At 34.9% G+C, this 26,722-nt stretch overlaps 1 protein-coding gene across 4 annotated transcripts in view; it reads right to left on the reverse strand.

The window, feature by feature from the left end:
* The window catches only part of Myo81F (unconventional myosin 81F), a 483,573-nt gene that overhangs the window by 410,821 nt on the left and 46,030 nt on the right, over positions 1 to 26,722 (reverse strand). For 2 of the 4 annotated variants that reach the window (XM_081730776.1, XM_081730774.1), the window contains exons 1-2: positions 18,727 to 18,922; positions 3,810 to 3,916 (exon numbers count right to left, since the gene is read on the reverse strand). In XM_081730776.1, the coding sequence (XP_081586902.1) occupies positions 3,810 to 3,916; positions 18,727 to 18,769 (150 nt within the window). In that variant the 5' untranslated portion in view covers positions 18,770 to 18,922. Of the gene's footprint in view, positions 1 to 3,809; positions 3,917 to 18,726; positions 18,923 to 26,722 lie in introns of those variants that run through there. The other 2 variants (XM_081730777.1, XM_081730773.1) reach the window with 2 other exon arrangements.

Here is a 26,722-nt window from a genome sequence, read left to right on the forward strand (position 1 = left end):
GCTTGCAATACTGTTACTTGACGTACGCAGGAAAAAAAAATCTTTTCACGTGTACGCCAGACGTTATAGGCCAAGGGTACAAAGTTCAGTATCAAGTGAGAAAAAAAATCCGAACGTGTTTCCTACGAAAATCATTCTGCACATATTTTTCGAAATATTTTGGTCTACACTGACGTTGGCAGACCTAGCGACGCCCCTAATTGTCACAGAGATATAAGCCATACCTCGTTGAAAACCTTATGGGACACAGACTCCAATGAGGTAGGAATTACGATTATGAAAAGGGGTGGGATTAATAATTATTATTATAAGATGTCCATATCTCGGAATCTCTGAAGGTTAGAGACATGAAATTCGGTATTTAGACTTCTTATTTCAGATAATTAGAAACGTGTTTCACCGATTATTAACATACTTTCCCTAGAAGAGAAGAAAGAAGAAGAGTTATAACTGTTATAATTGGATGATTATATCTCGAAATTCGTTAAGATTAGAATATGAAATTTGATATTTATGTTTTCATTTAAAATAATTGAATTAGTTATTTCAAAAAGGCCATATATCCACCAAAGTAAATTGTTGAGGAGAAAGAAAAAAGTTTGGATTGCAAACTCGACGTGTACAATGGCATCGATGATATTGAGACAATAGTGTAGGATACGTAACATAACGTGGCCACACAATTGAGGTTTTCACATGGATCTGCGTTTCTTCGCGTACGTCTCGAATTTGCACTAAAATGAAAATGTGGTGGGGATGGACATATAGCCTTTTCGAAATGACTGATTCAATTAAAGACGCGTTTCAGCGTTTTTTAATATTTTCCTTAGAAGGGAAGAAAAAAGGTGAGGGTTTGCAACTGTCAAAATAACATGGCTATATCTCGAAATCCTTCGAAATCCAGATCTCCACATTTGCTCGGCCTACGGCCTCGTACCTCTCATATGATTAACATATCTATAATCTTAAGGAACTTAGAGATATTATCATCTTATTATAACAGTTAAGCTCTCCTATTTTTCCTGCCTGTTCTTCCTTTCTAAGAAAGGAAGAATCAGAAAACTGAAACACATTTTTAATCAACATGTCTCTACTTATAAAGAATTTCAAGATATAGTGATGTTATTTTAAGAATTGCAAATCCCCACCCTTTTTTCTTGTCTTCTAAGGGAAATATTTAAAAACTTTGAAACACGTCTTTAATTATTTTGATATATATATATATATATATATATATATATATATATATATATATATATATATATATATATATATATATATGTGTGTGTGTGTGTGTGAACCCGATCCCCTGAAATTTTAGTGGCCCTCTCATTGCCCCTCCCCTAAAAATAATCCTAGATACGCTACTGATCAACATATTGTATATAGTCCACCCTGTATATATATCTTCGACAAAGTAATGAATAATGCTTTGATTGGCGATTAATATATTCTGATCTTACCCAATATCCACAGACTTCCCTCTCCTGTCTCCATTCATCCTATACATGTATGTAGACGAAAATACTGTCTCTCTCTCTCTCTCAAATATTCAAATGATGAATTGTTCTACTTTTGATGGCGCCACACAACTCGAGAAAAGCGATTCAATGTACAGTTGCCGTTCTAGGAATTAATCAAACAGGAAAACACACATACATATACAATGTAGTAATTTTCCTTGTTGATCTGTTGTTGATCTCCAAATTTAGTTATTTCTTGCAACTAGTCTTGCTTCTACCTAATAATATACGAAGAAAACAACCCGTTTAAACTGAGAACCGTTATATATCAACAGTAGGAACTGCGTATTCAAGTTAGACAAAGATATACTGTACGTACAGTGTATATTCAAACATATCTTGAACTATTTCTATTCTTTTTCTCGGAATTTATCAACGAGACGACTATGTTTAAGTAACTTCATATTAAAAGTAAATTCTTTTAAAAGTTATCCCTAAGGTTAAAATATGTTCACTATATTCTTAAATTAATAACAACAATAATAAAATCATATGATAAACTAAGTAAAATCAATTCCCAGGTATTACTGTTTATGAAGGGCTATGGTCGACCAGACGATTTTAATTGATATGTGATTAGCACATTGACTCTTACTATTTTCGTTTCCTTGCATGGACTGCAGTACTTCTTAATTCAAGTAGCTCTGCAACTTCTTCACGATATTGGATCAAAACCAGAAATAAAAAAAATATGCTCCCTCGAGAATTGAACGTTGGGCAACACACACCGATAACATGGATTATCAACATTTAGAACATAATAATAATACACCAGGTTATAGCAAAAATCTAGAAAAACTCTTCTACTTTGGAAACGGTTAAAGAAAGTGAACATGGGTAAGCTGTGTTCAAGTACTAGAAGAGACGACGTACCTCATAAAAGTACGAGGATCATGTAAATTGTGTTGAATTTGGGTCGAGAAATAAATGGATAAGGAATCAAATGGCATCTTATTTAAGACTAGAAATATATAAGAAAGAGTTGTGAAGTTACCTTGCATAAGTTTATTCGCTAACACGAACACGATAAGATAATGGTCATTGAGACGGCCGTTAGATACCTTACACAATATGCTCAATGTTGTGGCCATTTTGACGGCCATGTAATCCAAGTTTTTTTTTTTTCTTTCTCAACTCAATTGTCGTGGAATCGGAACAACAAATCTGGTATAATGATGCCAGAAGTATTCATGTTTATTTGGTGGACGTGACGAATATTCAGGATCTTACTGAGTACACTAATTCTCGAGGTGGTAAAACAGATAAAAGTTGAAGAGTATATATCAGATCGGCAGATCACAGGTAAACTTCACGAGACTTAATCGATTAATTCAACATCCGGGAAGTTGTTGATTCAAAACTGACAGGCGAGCTTCTGGTTTGTGTAATGGGCCACAAAAGTTTTTGCAGTAGTCACCCCACCCTGGCCGTAAAACCATTCTCCTGACACTGTTTCACTATACTTATGTAGGAAAACTGAGCATGGAAAGTGGCCATGACGGACATTCCCTATCCAGTAAAAGTTTAAATTAGGCGCCATTTCACGACACACACTCGATTCACTACAACTTCGGACACACACTGCTCAGGACAGCAGGCAGTGGGTTATCTAATTCGGTCCAATATGAACCGAACATTCTTCTGTACAACTGGATTTTCAATTAAACTAGCTTTATTTTGCTAACTGTGCATGCTTTGTTTATCTATTATAGTTTACTTATATATATATATATATATATATATATATATATATATATATATATATATATATATATATATATATATATATATATATATATATTCTTTGTTTTCGTAAGTTCTAATACATGTAATATAATATAAACTATTTTCTATCAGTGACTCGCCCTGAAATTTCCTATATCCGTAGTAGGTATGAACCAGAAACAAATTTCCATAACAAGAAATCCTCCAACACCTAATCTACTGTTAATTTCTTGCAAAATAAAATGGCCAGGGAACTTACCTGCTTTAGCCGAGACTTTCATGGACGTCATATTTAATTGGGAATAAAATTTTACAACAATTCTTAACAATTTTAAAATATTCACCATTTTACATAAATATTATTTTAAGTAGTAACACTGTAACGTTTCGAATTCGAACAAGAAGCAGAAAAAATAATGAAGAAGACATATTTAAATTTCTTATAGTATTAATGCAAATCTTGTTTAACTACATCAATAAATAAATAAAATATAGCAACTGAGTTACCGTTTCTCAGTTTGTTTGTTTGTATATTTGCCAGTTGACAAATGAAAAGGATACATAAATCTGGTCCCTTTTATATCGAACGTGTAAGTTCTTATTGATGCCGACGTCATCAATGTCCGAGATAACAGTCATATCCGGAACACCATCTTCCGGCCGGCACCCTGAAAATAAAAAAAAAATAAGAACATACATGTTATTAATAGTACCCTAATTTTATTATTATTTACAAAAAATAGTAAATTTCTTGATAAATTAGAAACTCTGAGTTTGTACACGGTTATGATACTTGCACTATCATATACACTGTATATGCAGTGACATAACTAGGCTAGTTATCGCCAGGGGGCAATAACTTGCCTTAGCATCCCATACCTCTGACCAACCTAATCAAAACGCACTCCGACTACACCTCATAGGTGTCTTCCCACTTTGCCTAATTCTCATTTTACCTAACACTTTATCAGCTGTCAATCACATGTAAAAATCACATCTGCTAGTTTAGGTGAAATAGCAATTCTCATTTGGCCTAATTCCCATTACGCCTAACGATCTTATCAGGAAGGAAATACCTGTACATAGAAGATCTGACAGTGTTTCCATACTTATAGATAAATAAGTGACAGAAACTTACATATAAAAGCCACAGTTTATTTCAAATAACTTAAACATAAAATATTTCAAATATACAATAATAACGTACATGAAAGAAATTACTACAATCACTAAAATAAATTACTGTGAAATTACTGGAACTGGATGGCTACGCCGCGGAGTGAATATGTACTGGCTCCTATATGGGTATTGTATTGTATATCAGACCAGACATCGGCGTTACTTCTTGAATTGTTCTTTTTTGCTTTCTTTTTGGCTTATACATATTAACTGCATTACAACATAATGTAGTAGTTATACTAAATAAATTAAATATCCTTTGAATTTTAAACTTTTATCCATGGGCTTTTATCTGCGATTTTATCTTCGATTTTGTTTTCTTCAGTATTACAAGACTTCATTCACATCTACACTTAATAGTTTGTGTAATTAATTGAACAAGCATATTGAATTCTTGAGTAAGTACTTTAAAGACATAACATCTCCAGCCTTCTTGTAATATGTTAGGCTTTTTGTCATATACAGGGTGACCCAAAAGTAGGTATACAGTATAGTACTGCATTTTATATCATTTCTTATTGTTATCCATCAGGTAGACTTTGTTTCTTTATTGTTTGTTCATAATGTGTTTTAACTTAGATCTTAAGCTCGGAAGAGCCGAAGCAAATAAACCTATAAACTAGAATGTTATACTTGGTTAATGCAGGGGTGTATACCTACTTTCGGGCCACCCTGTATTTTATATTCTAAACAACCGGATTATCTATTTGGATTGCAGCCGATGAACAAACCCTGAAATCAATACCAGTGAATAAAGATTGAAAAAGAATTGAATAAAAGAATAACTAGAAAAATCTATGTTGTGTGTATTTTGTTCAAATAAATAAACTCAGAATTGATATATTGTTTTGATATCAATTGATTATCAGTAATAAGAACTGATCAGTCACGACCACTAGCCACAATTTATTTAACTTCTGGAATATGAACAAAAAGTAGTCAGTGATCGGCTAATATCAATGAGTTTGACCAATCATGTGCATTTTACATTCTGATACCTATGTATATAAATAAATTGGTTTCTTATTCACACTAAGAGACTGTCAATTTCGTTAAGTATGGAAACACTGTCAGATCTTCTATATAGGGATATTTCCTTCCTGGTAAGATCGTTAGGCAAAATGGGAATTAGGCCAAATGACGAGTAAATCACCTGATATTGGCATCAGACCGTAATTCTTCTTTTCTGTTTTTTTTCTTCAAGTGGTAAAGCTTGATTTGCCCCTCTCCCCTAGTTATGTCACTGTATATAGGTTACAGTACGTACAGCATTATGTGTTACACAAGAAGTCGCAGAAAGTTACGGGGAACGTATGGTATTTTCCTAGAAGATAACGAACAAGAAACGGAGGTGATGCTTCATTAAATACTGTCGATCAAAAGCAGTGTGGAGATGATTGTCAGTGTATATACAGAAAGTGGTGTTACCTTTTTTTCGGCTCTATATTCAAATTTCTTCCATGTTTCCTTAATGAAAATCAAATATTGATCGCTCATAAAGAAATCATTCATATTAGTAATACTTACAACTAATGGTACATTTTCAAATTACGTATAGACAGAAGTATTTGAAAGATAATTACCTATTTGAAAGAAAATATAGGCAAGAGTAGTTAAAAATATGTGTATTTCATGTGAAAAACACGTTTATCTCGCACTTTGAACAATTACTTACCTGAAAAATAAAAGAATCAAGAAAAAATCGGCTTATTAAATAATTTCTTGGAGTTTCTTAAATTCCGAAACCGAGACGTCCTTGTCATTCCAACAAAGTTTGTTGGAATACCGCAATTAGAATGGTGTACACAGAATATCATTAAGGGGAAGATTCAAGCACCGAAGTTCATACCGCTTCAAGATTTGCTCGATATTAATTTACACTTTAACACACTCAATTTATACTTTTCCATCTTGTACGAAGGAAGTGAGTTAAAACCAGTAACCCATGCACTCTTTTAGTACGCCACTTTTGAGAATCAATGAAAATGATGGACGGATGAATTCACAAGGAGTCCCAGAGGAATTTCTCCCCGGGTGAATGGATTTAATTATTAGCTACATACTAAAGCAACAATATTTAAATGAAGAAAATTATTTCTAACGCGAAGGATTCATATTTCCTTCCACCTGGGATGAAAATGTCTGCTCTTCTCTGGCTTGTCTTGTCTTGTCTTTTACACTATTATCAGTGTTCTATAGGCGCACCAGGTTTTTCACCAGTATGTGCTATAAATGTGAAAGAAATTCGTTATTCATTTTTCAAATAGTATTTATAAACAACAAATTGCATAAATTTTCAACAGATTGTTATCGTTGTTAAAGATTGTTATAAAGATTACACCTACATCAATCAAACCATAATTAGATTTAAATGTACGATTTAGCCGAGTAGTTATTGATATTTTTTTAAATTTTATAATTTGCTCTGTTTATAGTACTTAATGACACCCGAATTAAATGACACCCATACAATTTTACTTAACGCATGGTATAAACACACTGAGCTGTTGGTTATGCATGGTATTGCGTGTTACGCAATATTTTTAACACTGGTTATGTATTGTTAGTGCTGGGATATGCTATTAGAATATGGTTATTGGAATAGTCTTCCACACACTAGTTATTGGGATGTTCTTCATTCCCTTCATACACTGATAGCCATAGTACGTAAAAATCCGAGTATAACCAAAATGGATCAAATCATATTTGATTTTTCTGCAGGTTGTTTATCCACAGTTTCTGAATGATCTATAATGAAACATTAGCAGTGGCGATACTTATATAGAACAGAGGAAACAGCCTCTTCCCCCTTTTGAGCCTCTAAATAAATTTACTTTATTCTAAAACTTTAAAAAGTAAATAAAAATACATTTTCTAGTCCATTCGCTGGCTTGCTTAATCAAGCGCAGCACCGTATTAACTTTTGTAGTCTGCACTTCAACCGTAAGTAAGAAACATGTTTTCTTCCGAATAAAATCAGCCGGACACGAAGCTCACATCTGTGTCGTTGAGGGCTTTCCTTTGGTGAATGGTTTAAAAATCTAACATTTCGTCCAGTTCACTTCGTTTATGTAATTGTACTTTGCTACGCAATAAAGCAATTTGTTCATCGTTTGTTATAACGTTAAAAGAGAAACATCGGAAAATCTTAGGTTTGCATACTCCTAATTAAATCTATGCAAATAAGACGACAGCGGACCAGCTGTTCCAAGTTCACAGATTCGGAAATTTCGTCCTGTATAAAATCACAGGCAATGATAGAATTCAACCAGCCTTTTGGTTCACTGAATTTTATAATAAAGTAGGAATATTTTAATTTAAAATTTAAATTATTTAAAATGCCATCTTGCAGAACTTAAAACCAAACGAAAATCTTATACGCGTACTGAGTATTTCCAAAGTACTTATTATAATTCTCCGAAATGAGTAACTAGATGCTCATTAAATGATAGATGACAATATTTGACATATTTATTTCCTTTCAGAGAAATGAGTTCGAAATTTCTGCGAAATCAGTGATAGAATAATTTTCATTTAGATAGGAGGTCACATGAATAGTCCCGAAGGCATCTCAATCTAATCACTGTATTCGATTACATAAGGATTGACATTTAAGTGAATGAGTAACATTGCTGTTATAATTATAATGCAAAAACATAATTATAATGCAAAAACATAATTATAATGTAAAAAGGAAAAAGAAAAGAAAGAAAAACGGAAAATAGAATGTCCGACTAGTGTCACAGGTTTCGTTTATCAAAACTGAAATTAGCATTTAGAAGATATGAAGAGGGTGGCGAGTCGGTGAACAAAAGCAGCTACATTGAAGCTGCTGAATTTGATTGCAGGATATGATTCAAAACATGCCAACCAGTTGCCAAACACAAGAACTTTAGCTTTGAAAATTTCAATACAATTCAAAATGGCTTAAGTAGTTCTATAGCAGAGGTAATATTGACGAAATGAGTGAAATTTTCAGTTCTTTTTCTTCTGTGTTGCTGAACAAACAAGTTGCAACTTTGAACACTGTTGCACTACGTCACAATAATGATAGAAGAAAGAATCATATGATTTACAGAAATTCACTGGAAATCAATCAACTGTACGAAAATACGTAAAAATGAAAATAAATATTTAAATTAACGTCCCACGAATATGCCAATTAGGCTAATGAATGATTGTAAATGATTGTGAAAGAGATGGTGGAACGATTAATCACTTTAAGTGATTTATTCTTAGTGTAAGGTCCCCATGTTTATGTCCTTTAGGGTAAAGGAAGTGGATGATTAATGAAAGTGAATGGTTATTAAATTAAATTTTCTGTGCTCTGCAACGGGAATCGAAACCAGGACTCGGTGCATTAATGCGATAGCAATTAGACTAAGGAAGAGGGTTAATATTACCGTAGAGTTTGTCAAGCTGGCGAAGAGTGTGTGACTATTTATATCCTGTTCCACGGCAGGAAACAGCACCACACTCCACTGATTACATTAATCAATTAACACAGTTTAAAGTCGACGGCTCACTACCATGCCGTCCGAGACCACTTTGAACACTTCTTCAGTAAAAGATAGATTGATCAAAGTGGGCTAATTATTTGACCACCGGATTTAATTTAACTGAACTTAACAATTAGTATCTATCGACAAAAATATAATAATAATAATAATAATAATAATAATAATAATAATAATAATAATAATAATAATAATAATAATAATAATAACAATAATAATAATAATAATAATAATAATAATAATAATAATAATAATAATAATAATAATAATAATAATAATAATAATAATTGTGTGACATCCTTCAAGAGCTTCCACCGGATGAAACAGAGGAGAGATCAGAAAATGGAAGGAGGCACGATGTATTGAAACGGAGGGTAATACAGAGATGAACTGGAACGCAGGACTTTACACCAGACCAGAAGTGGAATAAATTGTTACAAAAGCTTACAGTATAAAAGGTGAATACATATATATATATATATATATATATATATATATATATTGATGTACATGTTGCATATGTGTGTATGTGTATACGTATGCATATTTAGGTGTAATAGTGTTTATATGTTCATTAATTGTTAGTTTAAATTAGTTTAGTTAAGATCGTCATTTTGTGTTATTAGCAATAGAAAGCATCTATATAGGAATTTTCAAATAAGTATACTTAAAGGGGATTTGCTGCTGCCAGGAGCCAATCAGAAGAAAGATGTCTCAGCTGTTGTATGTATATAAGACTGTACACTTATCCTCTATCTCATAGTGTTTGATGAAGCCAAAGAGTTAATTAGTGAAACTGTAACATGTATTTAATTTTCAATCAAAATATATGGTTTTGCTCAGCAAATAACTTGTGTGTATAGAGGAGAAAAATGTTTCAGCTTAGGGAAAGCCTTGTCTAAATAAACATAGTAACTAATAAATTATTAGTACGTTCATTCAGTTGTTATTAGTTGGTCCGATAGTAATATCGAATTCACTCGTTCTGAAGTTTTGATCAACTCTAGACTTCAAAAGCAGACCTTACTCGTTACTGCTTCTATGAATTCCATATAACATTAACGTTGTTAGACATTAAAGTTGTTCTTGTTATGTAATTGATTCACAAACTTTGCTTGTGATGAGTTATTTATGCATAGACAGTAACAACGTGAAACTTTAACGTTGTTCACTTTCACTCAGACAATGAGATACAAAACAACAGCCATAAAATAAAATAAAATAAAATAAAATAAAAACTTACTCTAACAAAATTGTATTTTCATCAACATTTTGGTTACGATGTCTATACGTAAACAGTATTTCGAAAAAGACCTTTAGCTACTCTCAAAAGGATATACTTGTAAATACATAATTTTTTTCAAGAACAAATAGAAACTAAAAAATAATCAAGTTTCAACGCAGCGACAAGCTATTGAATTCAACAATATTTCTTATGCTACATTTCCTACATTTCTGTAGGTACGGAAATATTAAATTTTACAAGTTTATTCGCATTCATCAGAAGCATGTTCGTATTTAGTTTTGAATACAAAGTTAAAGTAATTGATTTGCTCTATTGCTGAGCAGGGAGCATGGTGACCAGCGGTGTAGCGCTCAGCTGTGATGTGGTAGTTCCGTCGTTCGATCCAGGCCATACGAGTTTGTGCTGGGCAATATCCTGTCCATTCGTTTACTCAGAGTTTCCCCGTTTCCTCTACATTCTCATTCCACTGTGCTTATTTGTCTCCTTTAGCCTACAGGGCACAACCATAGGATACCAAATGAAGGATTTCATGCCCGAGTGAACAAGTATGTACTGTGCAACCATAATGTCGGACTTTAAAATTTTATTATAGTAGTCGTTTCCCCAAAGCCCTTGGCTCGTTGTACACTAGCGGTTAACATCATCCTTAACTGAAAGTTTTAATTGTTTACATTTAAGTTTCTTTCATTTTTTCTTTCACTTAAGTTTGCCCACCAACTAACTTGTGTTACACATATTAATACTCAAATATAAATATGACTACGACCCTTGTCTTAATAATAATAATAATAATAATAATAATAATAATAATAAATACAGCAAAGCATATTACGTTTATTATCAAATATATATAGTTACATCTATCTATCCTATGTCAATAGAACTACATTACATTAGTCTTAAGATTTTAGCTTTTTCCGCTAGGCTAGTAGCTAGCGCGTGCGTCTTTGGTGCCCGAGGTCCCGGGTTCGATTTCAATTGAATGAGCCTTGAAATTTCAGTGAATTACAATGGTTTGGATTTCATATTAAAATATATGCCCACATCTCCTACAACCTTGGTACCAAGAAAAAAAAGGGAATATAAACGCCCGGGAACCAACCCTCCAACAAGTTTTAACATTTCTCGAGTGATCTCCCCCACCCTAATTACTATGACACACAATTCCTAAGGTAAGAATCGCTAAAATAATCGAAGGGAAGTAATGTAACAATTAGTGTGGTAAAAACAACCTGAGGCCTGTAGAGCGATCATGTAATCAAACACTCTTGGGAGACGAAATGAAAATCCGTAGTTTACGGAGGGGGAAAAAAATATTTAATTGAAATGGAAGCTTTGCCCTGGATTTAAATTCATTTCTTCATTTTAAGAATATTTCCAAACAGTACTGAATGACTGGAGTTAACAAAGCAATTTGAAACACTACTTTTTCATTTCCGTTTATTTTCATTTTTCCAACTGGATTCAAACGGTTTGAGGTTATTCTGTACGAGGTGATCTTGCATTTTGATGTTCTATATACACCCGATTCCACTGGAATCCAGTCTCATCGTAGTTCGGAGACTAAGCAAGTTCTGTCCTTCATAACCGTGGTGCCACATAAGAATACAAGTGGAAATGATCAAATCAGTCTAATAAAACGATACCATATGAGAAAATAATTGCAATAAAAAAAAACAACAACTCTTTCATTGGGAAAACAGTTGCATTCTGAAATGATTTACTCTCTCTAGCTCACCATTTAATATAATATTAAATAGAGTCTTATCGGAATCATTAGATCGGGTCAAGTCGTAACGAAGGAAATTATACAGTTCTATAAATATTTTAATGGCAACACTTCCGGATCCTCTCAGGAAATTCTTCATGGTGTGAGATATTTCCTTTGCGTCAGCATCCGAAAAGAGCATACAGAGAGAGGTTTCTCCCCTGTTTGATTTCCCTTGGGGAATCTGAAACTGAGATCATTGGGAAAAGTTGTTGGTACGATTTACTTCTCCGCAAGCCTTGATCCAATGTAGTTATATTTATATATCTTGTAGATATTCATGAAAATACCTAATTTGCTTCTACGAGCTGCTTGTTCTTGCGATTGTTTTGATGCACTCTGATGAAAGTGGTCTACCTTTTAGTTCGTGAAACTTACACATTGCACAGAGATAGGATAAATACCATCTCCTTTAGTATTTCTACCAGAGTATCAAAAAGAATAAGCAATGTTATTATATTAAGATTAAGAATTAGATTTCTGGGCTTTCGGCACATATATCTATGTTGGGCTATCATGTGTGAGGGATGTCGTCCCTCAGCGATTTTTTTTAATATTCCCCATCCCTTTCAGATGGATTTTCTGAAATCCATGTAAATGAACTGCTATTTCATTTACAATGTATCGAAAAACTCTCATATTACCAGGTTGAGTGCAAATATACGTATCAAGCAGCGTTATTTATTTATTTATTTTTACTTACTCTCCCTTGTGACTGCTATGCATATTGATTTTATGCAAATACACTAGCCTTCGGCTAGTTGGAGGCTTCGCCCCCCAGACCTTTATGTTTGTTCGATCTACGGCCTTGTACCAAATTTTTTGTTACCATTTCTATTTTTTAAAACACTTTTTTGTCTCCATCATCAACAGTAAGAAGTTATGAATGTTTTAAATTTTTAAATGGCCGCCATTTTGAATCAAGTTGGCTGAAGTATCTCAACAAATGAAACTAAGTACTCTACCAAGTAAACACATGCCATGTATCATCTTGGTACGATATATATATATATATATATATATATATATATATATATATATTCAAATAAAAAAGAAAATAAGTGTATGTTTCTCACAACAATTTTATTGTTACATTAAAGTATGTATTTCAATCTAGTTTTCTACATAGTTTCCACAATATTAAGGCACATATCATAGTGTAAACAAACTTTTGAATACTATCCTCAAAGAAGATTGCCGCCTGATTTCACAACTATTGCAACACGGCCGTTATGACTTCATCATCGTCGTCGTGCGCTGACCATCTAGATGCTTCTTAAAGTGCAGGAACATGTGGTAGTCATTGGGAGCTAGATCGGGACTGTACGGAAGGTGATCAAGTTGTTCCCAGGCAAATTATGGTATGAGATTTTAAGTTTGAGTTGCCGCGTGGGGACGGGCATTGTTATGAAGCAAAATAATTGTCTAACTCAGCATGCCACGCCTTTTGTATTGGGTTGGGTGGTGCAGTTTTTGTAAGCTCTCACAATACACCGTATAATTTATTTTCACAACAAGGCAAAAAATCCACAAGTAACACTCTCTTTCTGTCCCAAAACACAGAACACATGATTTCCCGGGCTGAAATTGTTTGCTTCAGCTTCACTTTCTTGGATAATGTTGAATGCCGCCATTCCATGGGTTGTTGCTTTGATTACGGTGTAACGTAAGTCACCCATGTTTCGTCCCCTGTGACAATTTTGCTTTAAAAATCCTCACATTCCTCACTGTGCCGATTAAGGAAAGCCAACGCACTGGCTACACGTTTGGGTTTATATACATCAGTCAACATTTCACAGAATCGATTGAGACATTCATTTGAAGAAATAGTTTGAGCACTTTAGGCGTCATTAATTGTCTTCCACTTCTTGAATACTTTGTTCTTTGTACTGAGTAAAATATGTAAAATTAAGTTAAATAACTCTGTGTGTAAGACAAACAGTTTATATGATTATGTAATGGAAAATATGTTGCTATTTTTCCTTTAATATTTGTGCCTCACATCAAGATTGAAAGAATGAATTCGAAGTTAAAAAATCACTCAAGGTTGCAAAGCCGGGAGGATGATTTTAACACGCAGGAAAGGGTTGGAAAGTCAGTTTCAATGCCATTTCCAGAATTAAACTCTGGAAGTGAACTATGGGTACTTTAAAAAAAGTATACAAAGTCCGATTTAAAAATATCTCCTATGGTTGAGGGGGCGAAATTTGAGGATGCTGCCGTAAAGATTTAAGAAAGTATACGTGGGACGTTAAACTGAAAGATTTCAATTTTTTAAAGTGCAAATTTCACTATATTCAGTAGTATTGGTTTCTACACTAATATCAACACGGGGCGATAGAAAGTCCTCGGAAGAGGGAAGGAATAAATTCTAACTGAGTGAACAGATAACCCTCACAATTACTGAAATGTCAGTCTGTAACAGTAGGTTAAACGGGATAGATTAATTATCAGGAAAAAAAAACTGACACATTAACTGGAAAGCTGAGGAGCCATATGAATGCCGTCGAGAAAAGAATACGCTGTTTTTGTGATGTAATATCTTTAATAGGTAGGTATGTAGTTACTAGGTTTCACCCACAAAACTCTCTCATATGTCAGTCAAAACTTCTTTTTTTTTTTTTTTTTTTTTAAACGGCCTCTGAATTATAAAATACGCCTCTGAACCCCTGCAGCAGGGGTAGTCTTCATAACATCGAAATTGTACAATTAGGATTAACCTACAACTATTTTGTACAAACGAAATAACTGTCTTTAAAATAAAAAATAATCACTATAATTAAAGCCTTATTCTTTTTAATTTCCTTCTTTCATTCTTTTAAGAATCCTGTCACAGATTAAGAGAACAGGGGGAGGGGGGAAAGAAACGAGAGAGATAATCACCACTCAAAGATGGCGTCATGTAAGCTAGAAAAATGCTTCCGTTCTCACGCCTTGAGCGACCTTGTTTTAATTGCAACACCTAACGCACTCTCAATTCTTTCTGAAGAGCTGTTTACATTCAGCACAAAAAGACTACCTAATGATATTAATGAGATCCAACAAATTATGAAAATTAGAGCCATTAAAAAAAAAGTCTGATGTGAGATGCTTAATTTCATTAAGGATACTCATTCATATATTCATACAAAAGAATAAAAGTAATAACAAAATTCACTTTTTAAAAATTTAGATTTACATTTTGTTACTTGCAACAGTTGAGAGACAGAAGAATGGTTGTACGTGCGAGAACTTTTAGTTATGGAATTTTGGAATGGAATTTTTTAATTACATACATAAAATTCCGAAACGAATCTTGGACATCAGTGGCGGTTCTTGAAGTAAGTCACATCTATAACAAATTTAAATGCTATTGCTTCATCTTAAGGGAAGAAAACTTACCTAATGTATTAAGTTTTATACAGCTTTTTTTTTTTTTTTTTTTTTAAAGTTGTATGAAACTTTCTTTCGTCAGTTTGGGGCGATAAAATTTAAGTTTTTATCGACGTGATTTCCCTCAACCACTGCTGGAATACTTCTAGTCAATGCCCCTTAAATAATGTAATACTTCACAACCAGGATTACCTACAAGGCAAGAATTGAGTCTGTCTCGTCTCGAAAGGACGGCAGTGTCGATTCCCGGAAAGTGTCGTGACAGTGATGCCTCGTCTCGGGAAGTTATCTCTTTTTAGTTATCTGCTTTATCCCGTCTCGTATGCTGTCACGAAAATTCTGTCTCGCCTCGTGGATAACTCTATTGACAAGGGTACTGATATACAGCCATCAGTAAAAAGTTTCTCGTGATAACAAAACATTTGCACATTAAGATTTCTCATATCGTTTAACCATAAACTTTTATACGTTAGGGCGGATCACTACGCGGAAGTCAATATAAATTTTAGTTCATTCCCTTAACTATTGCGTAATGAAATGTTACATATTATAAATATTGCACTATAAAATAGAATTACGTTTCAGCTACAACACAAGATACCTATAACAGATTACTAGTAAATTCTCTACCTTGGATCAACAAAAATCGACGTATACCTGAAACCTCTTATACTATGATTATCATCCGACAATAAACTTTCATACGTTATCGATAACAGATTATAAGTACGTCCTCTATCTTTGATCAACAAAAATCGGCGTCTAGCCTGCAACCTCTTTCATTGTTATTACTATTAATTTTATTTATATCACAAAGAAAACTGTAGATTTAATCATGTATTCAAAATAGAGTACCCTTAATATTTCACTTGTTAATGTATGCAAGAGAAAGTGGGTACATCCCCCGAAGTGTTTGGGTGCAATCTCCTAAATTTAGAGTTATTTTGTTACTTGCTCATTTATTTATTCATACTTCTGGGCATTACCGCCATCTGTGGCCTTAATCCATCACGTATGAGCTACGACACCCCTCGGCGAGCACGATATCTGATGCTGGGGAAGGAAGAAAGCAGTGTGCCTTATATTAGGTACCATCCAGGATGAATGAGGAAACCCCAGGAAAAAATCTCTCCAGGATTGCTGGCCTCAAAAACATGTTACGCCTTTTCTACCAAGTGTTTCCACTAGAAACCGAACCCGAGACCCCTCGTAACAAAGGTGAGGGCGTTATCGACAACGCTACGTTACGCAGGGCTACTAGAGCTCTTTCATGGCTATGTGGTTAAAGTACGCATCTTTGATACGGGAAACCCGGGTTCGATTCCCGGAGGGAGCTCATGTGGTTCGAATGGTCCACGTCTCGTGTATTATCAGTGCTGACAGGGACGCTAACTCCAACCCAACTAATCTTCTACTTCCTATTCTCCCTCACCCCAAAATATGTAGAAGAGGAGACTACAGTTGGTTCTGACAAAACCAAAGTAACTTGCTTTGTAGTCTAAATGTTATTAAATTTAAAGTTCTTTAAAGCACCAGTACGGTATAATTAAACTTCGGTTGTGCCATTTTCAATGAAATACTGTCCTCGACCAAAACTCTCTTAGGCGCAACCTGTACCCTAAAATCCGCCTGTGGCATGGGCGGCGATTAGGGGGGGCAAAGGGGGTCAGTTTCCCCCCACTTTTTTGAATATTCATTAATGTATATAGTTTCATTTGGAATTGTAAATTTTTTGTTATGTATTAGTGGTTCATAGAAAAAAATGATGCCATATAATATTTGTGGTTGCATGAGTACGTCTTGGTTGTCTTTCCGTGGAATTAAGAGAACTACAGGAATTGCATTTTAATTGCCACGGAAAATCGTTCAAAAATTAACCTATTGGAGCGCAACAATTACAGAGTACTTTCATTTCTTCTTACAAGGGCTCGATATATTAGTCAGCAGCTTTGAAACTAATTGAGAGAACATTTTGAAAAAAAAAAAAAAGTATTTCACAAGTAATTCTTTAATCGCACAAATATCGACAGTTCCTAAAATGTCTTTTCTTCTTTCTAATAGTAAGGAGTATTGATTAAAAAGAGAGTAATAAGAAAAAACTTCTACCTTTTCCATTGTTTTGCAGTGTAATATACGAATGAAGTGGTGTGTTTAGGGGTGTACCAGTGTGCATATTATTAAATTTAGTGAATTCGGTATAATTCTAAGTTTTAGGATTATTTTGTATAACTGGAGTGTGGAGTGATTCTAAGTATTGTGTATTGATGTGTTCCAAGAAAGTGAAAGCTGCACCTGATGGCAACGAACATATTTCGGGAAGCTGTAAATGTAGCATCGTCGTCTGAGATTCAATACCGTAAGTAACATTTCACCAATTTTACAGGAAAGACAAAAAACTGTCTAAAAATAGCTTTAACCTCTTTATGAGCGGTATTACTTTGAGGGAATAACAGAGCCGTTTGTCGTTATGTAGGTGTACTACTTAATTAGATTATGCCCCTTCCTATACTGATTCTAATGGAATCAAAAACTCAAATTCGCCATATGTGGTTTTGAATATCAGACGACGATAGCATGTATGGAATTAAAAATATAAGTTGTTCAAAAATCCCCAGCATATAACTTTTGCAAAACAAACCTCATTATTAATATTATCCTTTCTATTTATTTGTTTTGCAAATTTGTTATTAAATAATCTGATCACACAATTTTCCAAACAGAATTTTAAGATGTTCATGAGCAAGGAATCAAATCTCTTCTTACACTTTCGTTGTTTAAGAGTACAAAGGGCTAGTATCTACTTGCGTTGCTCTTGTCAATTTACTTAAAATATGAAATACGATATACGTTTACACTAAAATAATAAATCGCTGAGCAAAGCAACGTTTACATATAAAAATAATAAATGTATGACAGTATCGCCAACTAACAGAACATATTGCCTTCATCAGACGATATACGGTATTATAACTGAAAAAGATAGTATCCTATTAGTTATACAACCTTCGTCAAAGTGTTAGGAACAATCAGGGAACTAACATTGATACAAAAATATTCATGTCTTGCCCCCCCCCCCCCCAGTTTTAACGTCCAATCGCCGCCACTGGCCTGTGGGCAGCCCAAGAAAGTGAAGAGAAGGAATAAAAAGATGTTAAAATGAATTGTACACTAGAAGCAATTTTTTCTAGTTCTTAGAGAAAACTAGAATCAGAAGAACGAGTGATTATTTAGTGTTTTAGGGATAATTAAACGGGAGAGAAACGGTCTCAAAAAGAGTGATAACTGGTAAAAATGAGTAATCTGGTAAACCTGCTCTTAAACTGTAGTACCAATCCTAAAGTGATCATCAACCTTTAGGTACCACGATGGAAAAGAAAGGAAACAAGAAAAACCCACCTTTTCGACGCATCGAGTCAACGTACGATCGACGATTCGACATGTTGATTGATACTCCTTCAAATATTGACTATATAATGCACTAACATTAACAACCGTAATTTTGTATATTGTTATAGTCACACACAACACACTTTATCAATCAAATTTAGACGCACTTTCATACTCGAACACTTGTTTTCAGCATCTGCCTACTTAGAAGACTGAAAGCTCCAAACAACAAAGTTGCAAAACAGAAAATAAGCTTTTTAAGCTGTGTGAACTGACTTCCTCTGCAGGAACCACTTCCTTCCTATTTCTTTATCTAAGTAAACATACGTTGCCACATTAGCAGCTCAAGATTTATGCACTGGTTAAGTATGTTATAAGTTTTTAGATACATTGATTAAAGAGAGATACGTTTAACGATGAAACAATTACACAAAACGAAAAGCGACGGCTCCGGTTTTCCCCCGGCGCGGCGTGTTGATTCCCCGTTTGTGAAATTTCGTAGTTTTTAGCCCGAAAGAAAATGTAGCTTTTGCCCGAAAAGAACTGGTCTTGGCCAAGATCAATCACAGGAGCTGTTTCAGTTCACACAAGAGATGAGATTTCTAATATGTAACATTAATCTTCATTGTACGAAAAGCAGCCGAAAAGTTCTCGGAATTCTGTTGTAGCTATTTATTACCACAACAAAAGCACACATTCACTTAAGAGTCTTCATCCCGGCGAAATTAAAATGACGCTAATTTTACAGTAATTATGTGATATCTTCAAATAGATAAAAGATAATCGAAATGTGGAACAAGAGCGCCCTAGACAATATTATTTTACATGAGAAACGGTTATCACAACTCACTTATCTGCTTTCGATTTCGAGCCATTTTGAAAATCGGCATTTATTTTCGCGTTTCTAAACAGCTGAAAACGGAAAGCTACTAGGTGACTTGTGATAACGGTACCTCACGCAAAATAATATTGTCTAGGGCGCTCTTGTTCCATATTTCAATTATCTTTTATCTATTTGAAGATATCACATAATTACTATAAAATTAGCGTTGTTTTAATTTCGCCGGGATGAAGACTCTTAATCGCCCTCAAAGTTGCCACCTTCGGAACACACTTGTTCCACCGCTTCTGCGATTAGTGGAAACACCGACGAAAGACCTCTTTTGGTATCTGCTAAAGCTCAGCCGTCGCATTGGCTTTTATCTCTTCTACGTTGGCCAAACAGAAAAGGCTCATTTTTAGTTTTGGGAAGTGCCAAACATCAGATGGTACTAAACTTTTTTTTTTTTTTTTTTTTTTTTTTTTAAGGCTATCAAAGTCTCTGAAGCAAATTTTCTTTAATTTGCACATAAACTTGATGTTTACGCGTTGCTCGATCTGTGAAATTGCAACTACTGATCACTACACATTCCTCCGTTTTCAGCTACATTACTCGCACACTGCCTGTTATGACCTGCTCACACTTGTAAATTTTATAATAAGGCAACCTAAGGAAAAACCTTTTTAAAAAGTTTTACGTAACACGCTTATGCCGGCTAGGCTAAAGGAGACAGTGATGAAAGAAATGAATGAAAAATGGTTGAATGAAGAAAGCAGGTGGAAACGGCAGAACCCCGAGAAACCTACGCACATGATGTTTGTCAACCACAAAGCTCACTTAGCGCGAGGCTGGGATCGAACAAAGGACCCCATGCACCAAAGGTCAACGCTCTACCACTGAGCCACCACGGCCTGGCAACCTAAGGACTATATTCTATAAGATTCATTGTGATTGCATTACAAATGCCAAAGCTACAATAGCATTCCGAGAACTTTTTTTTTTTTTGACTGCTCCTCGTATTTAAATATTGCACTATTAAAAGGAATAAATACTTGCGGTTCGAAGTTGAACTACTGCAGTAACACATGTAAAAAAGTAAATTCTAGTAAAAGTATTGAGATACTGCACGATCTATTCGAAATGAAATGAAATGAAATGAAATCTTTGTAAGTTTTATGGCCCACGATTATGCCGGCTAGGCTGAAGGAGACGGTGATGCTGAAAAATGAAGGAAATGGTGGAATGAAGAAAGTGGGACGATACGAGAGAACCCCAAGAAAATCCACACACACGGTATTTATCCACAACAAGGTTCACTTGGCGTGAACTGGGATCGAACCAAGGACCCCATGCACCCGAGGTGAATGCTCTATCACTGAGCCCCACGACCCCACGATCTATTCGATTCATAAAGTCCATAAGAAATCAAAATAAATGAAACACGAAAATTTGAATACTAAAATCAAGTTCCCTCCACACCTTACCCAGGCTTGGAACTGGCTATGATTACTTAATGCCGAGAATGTAGCTCATTGTTGTATGAGAGGTCATATTTAGTTACATTTGGTTTCCACACACAGGATTAATAAACTCCTTTGTCAACTGTTTGTTTCCGAAATGCTGTTCAGTGTTTGTTAAAGCTTTTGTATGTACACTATTGCACGAATACATTTGCTCAAGTCTCCCGTTTCTCTGTATTTTTACAGAATCTTCTTTGTGATTCACACGCAATGACATCTTCCTTTTCTTTGCAGATAAACCAATTTCACCTGACTGAATTGCGAAAGTGAAGTTATTGGTTAATTTTTCAGACGATGAACTAAGAGAAAGAGATTAGAGGTTTTACATCCATTAGAGGTTTTTAGAGGTTTAATTTGCGATTCCAACCCTCTACGGGGACGTTAGCTCTGAACGTTCCATAATTCGACAGGCATGTTTGGATATTCCAATCAATGCTCTACGAAATAATCGAAAAATTCAGTTAATTTTTCAGACGCAGGAAACATAAACACGAGTTCCAACCAATCATCCGAAACATTTTCTAGCGATAAGGGGGGGGGGGAGGGGATAAGTTTGAAAACATCCTGAATGCGAGCCGTATACTTGCAAATTCTTTACTTTTCCTATCACAACAATTAAAATGTTGATAGAACCAAAAATGGAACCAAGTGAAAAAGAAGAATTCACCAATCCAGCAAATTCAAACAATTTATTACACAACGTAACCTGAAAACAGCAAAATTATGAACTATAACTTCGTCAAGCTTTCTCACAACACCTAATAACAGTAAGTATAGTGGTCCCGAAATGAAGAAGAAAGGAAGCGCCCTGGGACCATTATGTTAGATAGCATTCCGGGATTTGCATAGTGTGAATAAGGAAAATCCAAAAACATCTCACTCAGGATGCCTGGCCTGAAAATACTTTTACACTTTTTCCACCGAAGGTTCCGATCGGGAATCGAATTGGGGACCACTCGCACCAAAGATGAGAGCCTCAGTGACTACGCTACATGGTGCCACAAAAGGAAAAAAAAATGAAGAAAGAAGAAAATCTGGAAATAGCCACATAAGTTACGACCGAAGCTCAAATGTATGTATAACACCCGTATTCCTCAAGGTATTGTTCGTGAATACAGCATGGAAACTAGGAGAGCCAGGGCCGGATCCAGGATTTTCTGAGAGAGGTGCACCAATAACTACCAGTACATTTGAATTAAATTTGAGTTTTTTTTAAATGCCTTTAGGCATCTGTGATGTGAATAAGGAATTCCTTTGGAAATGCTAAGTGTCTGCTCTCGATGAATTCTTTTCCTTTAACCTTCAGAAAAATGACTTAAACTATTGATTTTGCAAAACTCACTGCTAGCTTCTCACTTTAGGTAGTGTATATTTACAACAAAGGGGAGGAGGACGCACGTGCACCTTTGCACCCCCCTAAATCCGGCCCTGAGGAGGGCACCTAGAAATTTTTGTTGAGAGGGGTCCAATTCTTGGAGGGGAGGGTTCCAATTCTACAAGCTACTACGTCTACGTAGTATTGAACTAGTTTCATTCTGCACCCGAAAAGACAATAACTAATTGTAAAATACTTCTACCGATATTTTCAGGGAAAAAAAAAACTAAGTTTTGTTTTTATAAGAAGGAAGAATACAAATGGAGTGTAAGATCAAACTACATCAATCATTTCCCCGTTAAACAAGTACAGTTTTATAGATAAAGTGTATAAATATATGTTGAATTACAAAGTCTTCAGATGGTCTGGACCCGGCAGACTTTCTCCATGTGTGCACCTGTGATGGAAACTTTTTCAAACAGCGATGTTTCTACTTCCGCGGTTGCCCGGATGTTAAACGAAAGTAAATGCTTATTTACTTCCGCGATTGCCTGGTGGCTAAAGTAGAGGGATGTTAAAAAGAAGTAAATGCTTGTGAAACTATTCGAAGTGTAAACAAATACGTACACCACTACACTTACATAACCTAAATCGAACCAAGAACCCTTAGTAACCAGAAGCTCCCAACTCACTGATGAGACACCGTGTCTTCCTATGGTAATACAGGAACGTGTGAATATCAAAAAATAAAGTGAGAACTCAATTTTATTAATATACTTTCCGAATAACTACCGAAACTTGACCTTAATCTAAAAACAGAGCTCTATAGCACATACAGCAATATGTATAACACAAGTGAAATTTTCTATAGCAATAGTTGTACAGCCACGAACAAAAATAAGTAAAGGTGGGAGCCATATTCGTGAATGTACGTAATTTTTTTCAGCTGAACCACATACTTATATAATAAAAAAAAAAGATATATTGACTGATCTGCCGTGAATAGAAAAAGATTGACTAGTTCCCAACTAAAAAGTAACAAACCTATGACGTGCGAATGAAAGAGGAGCGGTGAGTTTATGGTAATTCCAAGAAAACACTAGTTGTGGTATTAGCCTTAAGTCATTTTTTGTAAGTACAGAAGAATTCTAGTAATAACTAGTACTACATTTGTGTGTGTGTGTGTGTCGAAGTAGGCCAACTTCAGTAAGGAATATTAGCAAAGAATTAATTTTGTCGTATAAACCACAACAAATGAAAACTATTCAAATAGTTTAAGCACTGTTCTTCGATACAATTAAATGAAATAACAAAAAAGAAACAGAAAGAAACATAAGATCACATGCAAACAGACGACTGCATGGATCCACTATGATTAACATAACCATAAAATCTGCACGAACACGACTGTACTGCAAGACTGGTAAGTCAACTTTTTTCTTTCTTTCTTTCTTTTTTTGGTTGAATATTGAGAGACGCTCAACTGTCAAAAGCCACAAATATTGTTTCAGTTATTCTGGTGGAATTTCCTCCTCTACCTACACTCAGCACGCAAGAATTCAAGGTATGCAACAGGAAACTAACTGCTGCTGCACACAAAATCCTGTACATATGAGAGGGGAGGAGAAAGTGAAAATCCAACTGGCAGGTAGGGTATATTTAGTAACCTGCATATGCCTTTCAAACTGGAACAATTTCACAAGACAGACTTTATGCACTGTTAGAATTAAACAAGTTGTAGCGCAACAATGCACTAATACGTTGTTTAACTTGTGGTTTTCATTTTTAGATATTTTACATATACTCTGTTCATAGGATAAATTGTACTTCTACTGAATGTACAAATTTTATGGTCTCATGAATTTTGTCACGTGGAAATACTATCTAGAGATGCAAAAACAAGATCTTCAACTGCTATAGATTATTTCAATCATGTTATTTTCACATGGAAGAATATTCCAGTGGAATATATTGCGAGTTCCAGGCATATTCCAGTAAAAGGACCGGAGGAATATTCTGTGAAAGATTCCTGGTAGATTACTGACATATTCTCTCCATAAACATGAAGAATATTCCTTGAGAATATCACTGGAATATTCCACAAAGCTTCCCAAAGTTTCGAGAACCTCATAGGAATATATGGAATCGAAATGGAATATTCCTGGGATATACTGTGCTGTGTGGGTATCTGTTAGACCAGAAGGTTGAATTTGTGTCGCGGAAAGACAATCCTCCAAATGTGCCTCAGTTCAGACTAATTGAGAAGTTCCGGGTGCTTTGCAAACTATGATACAATAAATTGGGAATGACCTGCACCAACGTAACAACACTCAAAACGTCTGTGGCCCTACAAGTTTAAAAGGTAGCATACCATCTAGAAAAAAAGTTGTTTACACCCTTCAAACACAATCTGTGACTGGTTGGTTAGGAAGGTATAATAACATGCTTTCCACAAATTATCATTCATATTGTTCTTTCTCCCGTTTTCCTTCCACTGTCATTCTCCGTTTGGGACAGGAATAGTGACTCATTCTTTAACTTTCATTACATTCCTGATTTAAAGTGAGTATACGCCCTAAATTAGGTCGGTATACGCCACATACTCCCGTATATGCGTTCCATTATATCCCTGCGACTGAACTATATAAAAGAATGAGGAAGAAGAAAAACAGATGACCTGTTTCCAGCATTGCTGTTCACGACAGGCCCGTATTCAAGGGGGGTCTAGGGCAGGCCGGCCCCCCTAAAATTTTCACGGTAGGCTTGCAAATGAACAATAATATGATGAACTATAATAGTTTTGGATCGGGCCTCCCTAACTTCTACCGCCCCCCCCCCTACATTTTTGGGCTGGCTACCGGCCTGGTTCTCGAATACTTGAAGGAAATTAGATGCAAGGAAAAAAAGGATGAAAGGAGAATTAATTCTATGTCTTTGAATAGAGTTAAGAAAAGCGTGTGTCAAAGATTTAGTATCAAGTACTGTAGTCTATGGGAGAAGAATATATTTGCTACATAAAAGTGATGAAAAGCGACTAGGTGTATTCAGGAAATGGAAAAGAACAGTTAAATTCAACTAGGACAAGCCGAAAATATTGATAAAACAGTGAGAACAGGAGAGAAAAGAGCAGTATTACAAATAATTATAAGGATCAAAAAAAGTTAAGACATTATTGAGGAAGAAACTGCATCATACTATTCGTGATACGCAAGAAAGACAAAGGACTACAATTAGTAAAAGGTAATAAAACGAAGCCGCACTAGGCTTAGTATTGCTGTAGTAAGCTAGTAGGCCTAGCATGTGAAGTCTTCATTAGTTCTCACTCAAGTCTATTTTTGATAACTGTTAATGTCGACGAAATGATTATGTAAGCTCTCTAATTTGCGGCAGTTGATGTGCAATGATCATGGTTCTTATTACAATTAAAAGAGCACTGCTTAAACAATAATCACTTTCCACTTAATTTTCCGGTATGTATTTGACAATCGATAAGCTTATCATGAGCGAAATAAGAATGAAAGTACGTTTAGCGTCCAGATACAAATAAGATGAACGTACATTTTAGTGAAAGCTGGGCTGAACAGGCTGCAGTAGCATCAATTCAAGTTGATATTGGTTTCATATAGTATTTGGCAACACTGATGTCATTTAATTTCAAGTGATGCTCTTCAGCTCTTCTCTCTCTCTCTCTCTCTCTCTCTCTCTCTCTCTCTCTCTCTCTCTCTCTTTTTTTTTTTTTTTTCAAACAGTGAAGAAATAATTTGTATGTATAAAAGCTGAGTATTTACGAAGTCCCGTCTCCTAATCTTATTAAAATGAAAGAGAAACAAACAATGGGAGAACAGGTGCGCTTATAAGTTTTCATAAATTGTATGAAAGTGATTCCCTGAAGATAAATGGTATATGATGAACAAACAGCTGAGCATCACATTGTGTTTTCACTAGTTATGGGTTAAAGGCAGCGCTGCTACAACAGGAAGCTGCTGTGTGTATATATCACAGTATTTTAACAGCAAACAATGCTAGTTCCTGATTCTATAGTTTTCAGTTTCCGCTCCCAAAAAAGGGACCGCTTTGCAGAGCATGGAATAACGAATGAATACATCCATTTGTTTGTGCATATTGCCATCCATTTTTCACATTGTTGGCGTTCTTGTGTGATTTCTTTCTTTCTGTTGCTGTAAAATTGTGCTATACACAGTTCGCTACAGGAAGTTGACATTTTGTGTCAGATAGATTGGTATCACTGACATCAAATAATTTTTATTTTTCCATTTTATAACTCGTAGACATTATTAGGTAATAAATTATTTAACTTTTCATAGTGTAAACAACGTTATCTAGAGGAAA

This window comes from Thermobia domestica, chromosome 11, assembly GCF_964235325.1.
Source record: "Thermobia domestica chromosome 11, izTheDome1.hap1.1, whole genome shotgun sequence".
NCBI classification, from domain to species: Eukaryota; Metazoa; Arthropoda; class Insecta; order Zygentoma; family Lepismatidae; genus Thermobia; species Thermobia domestica.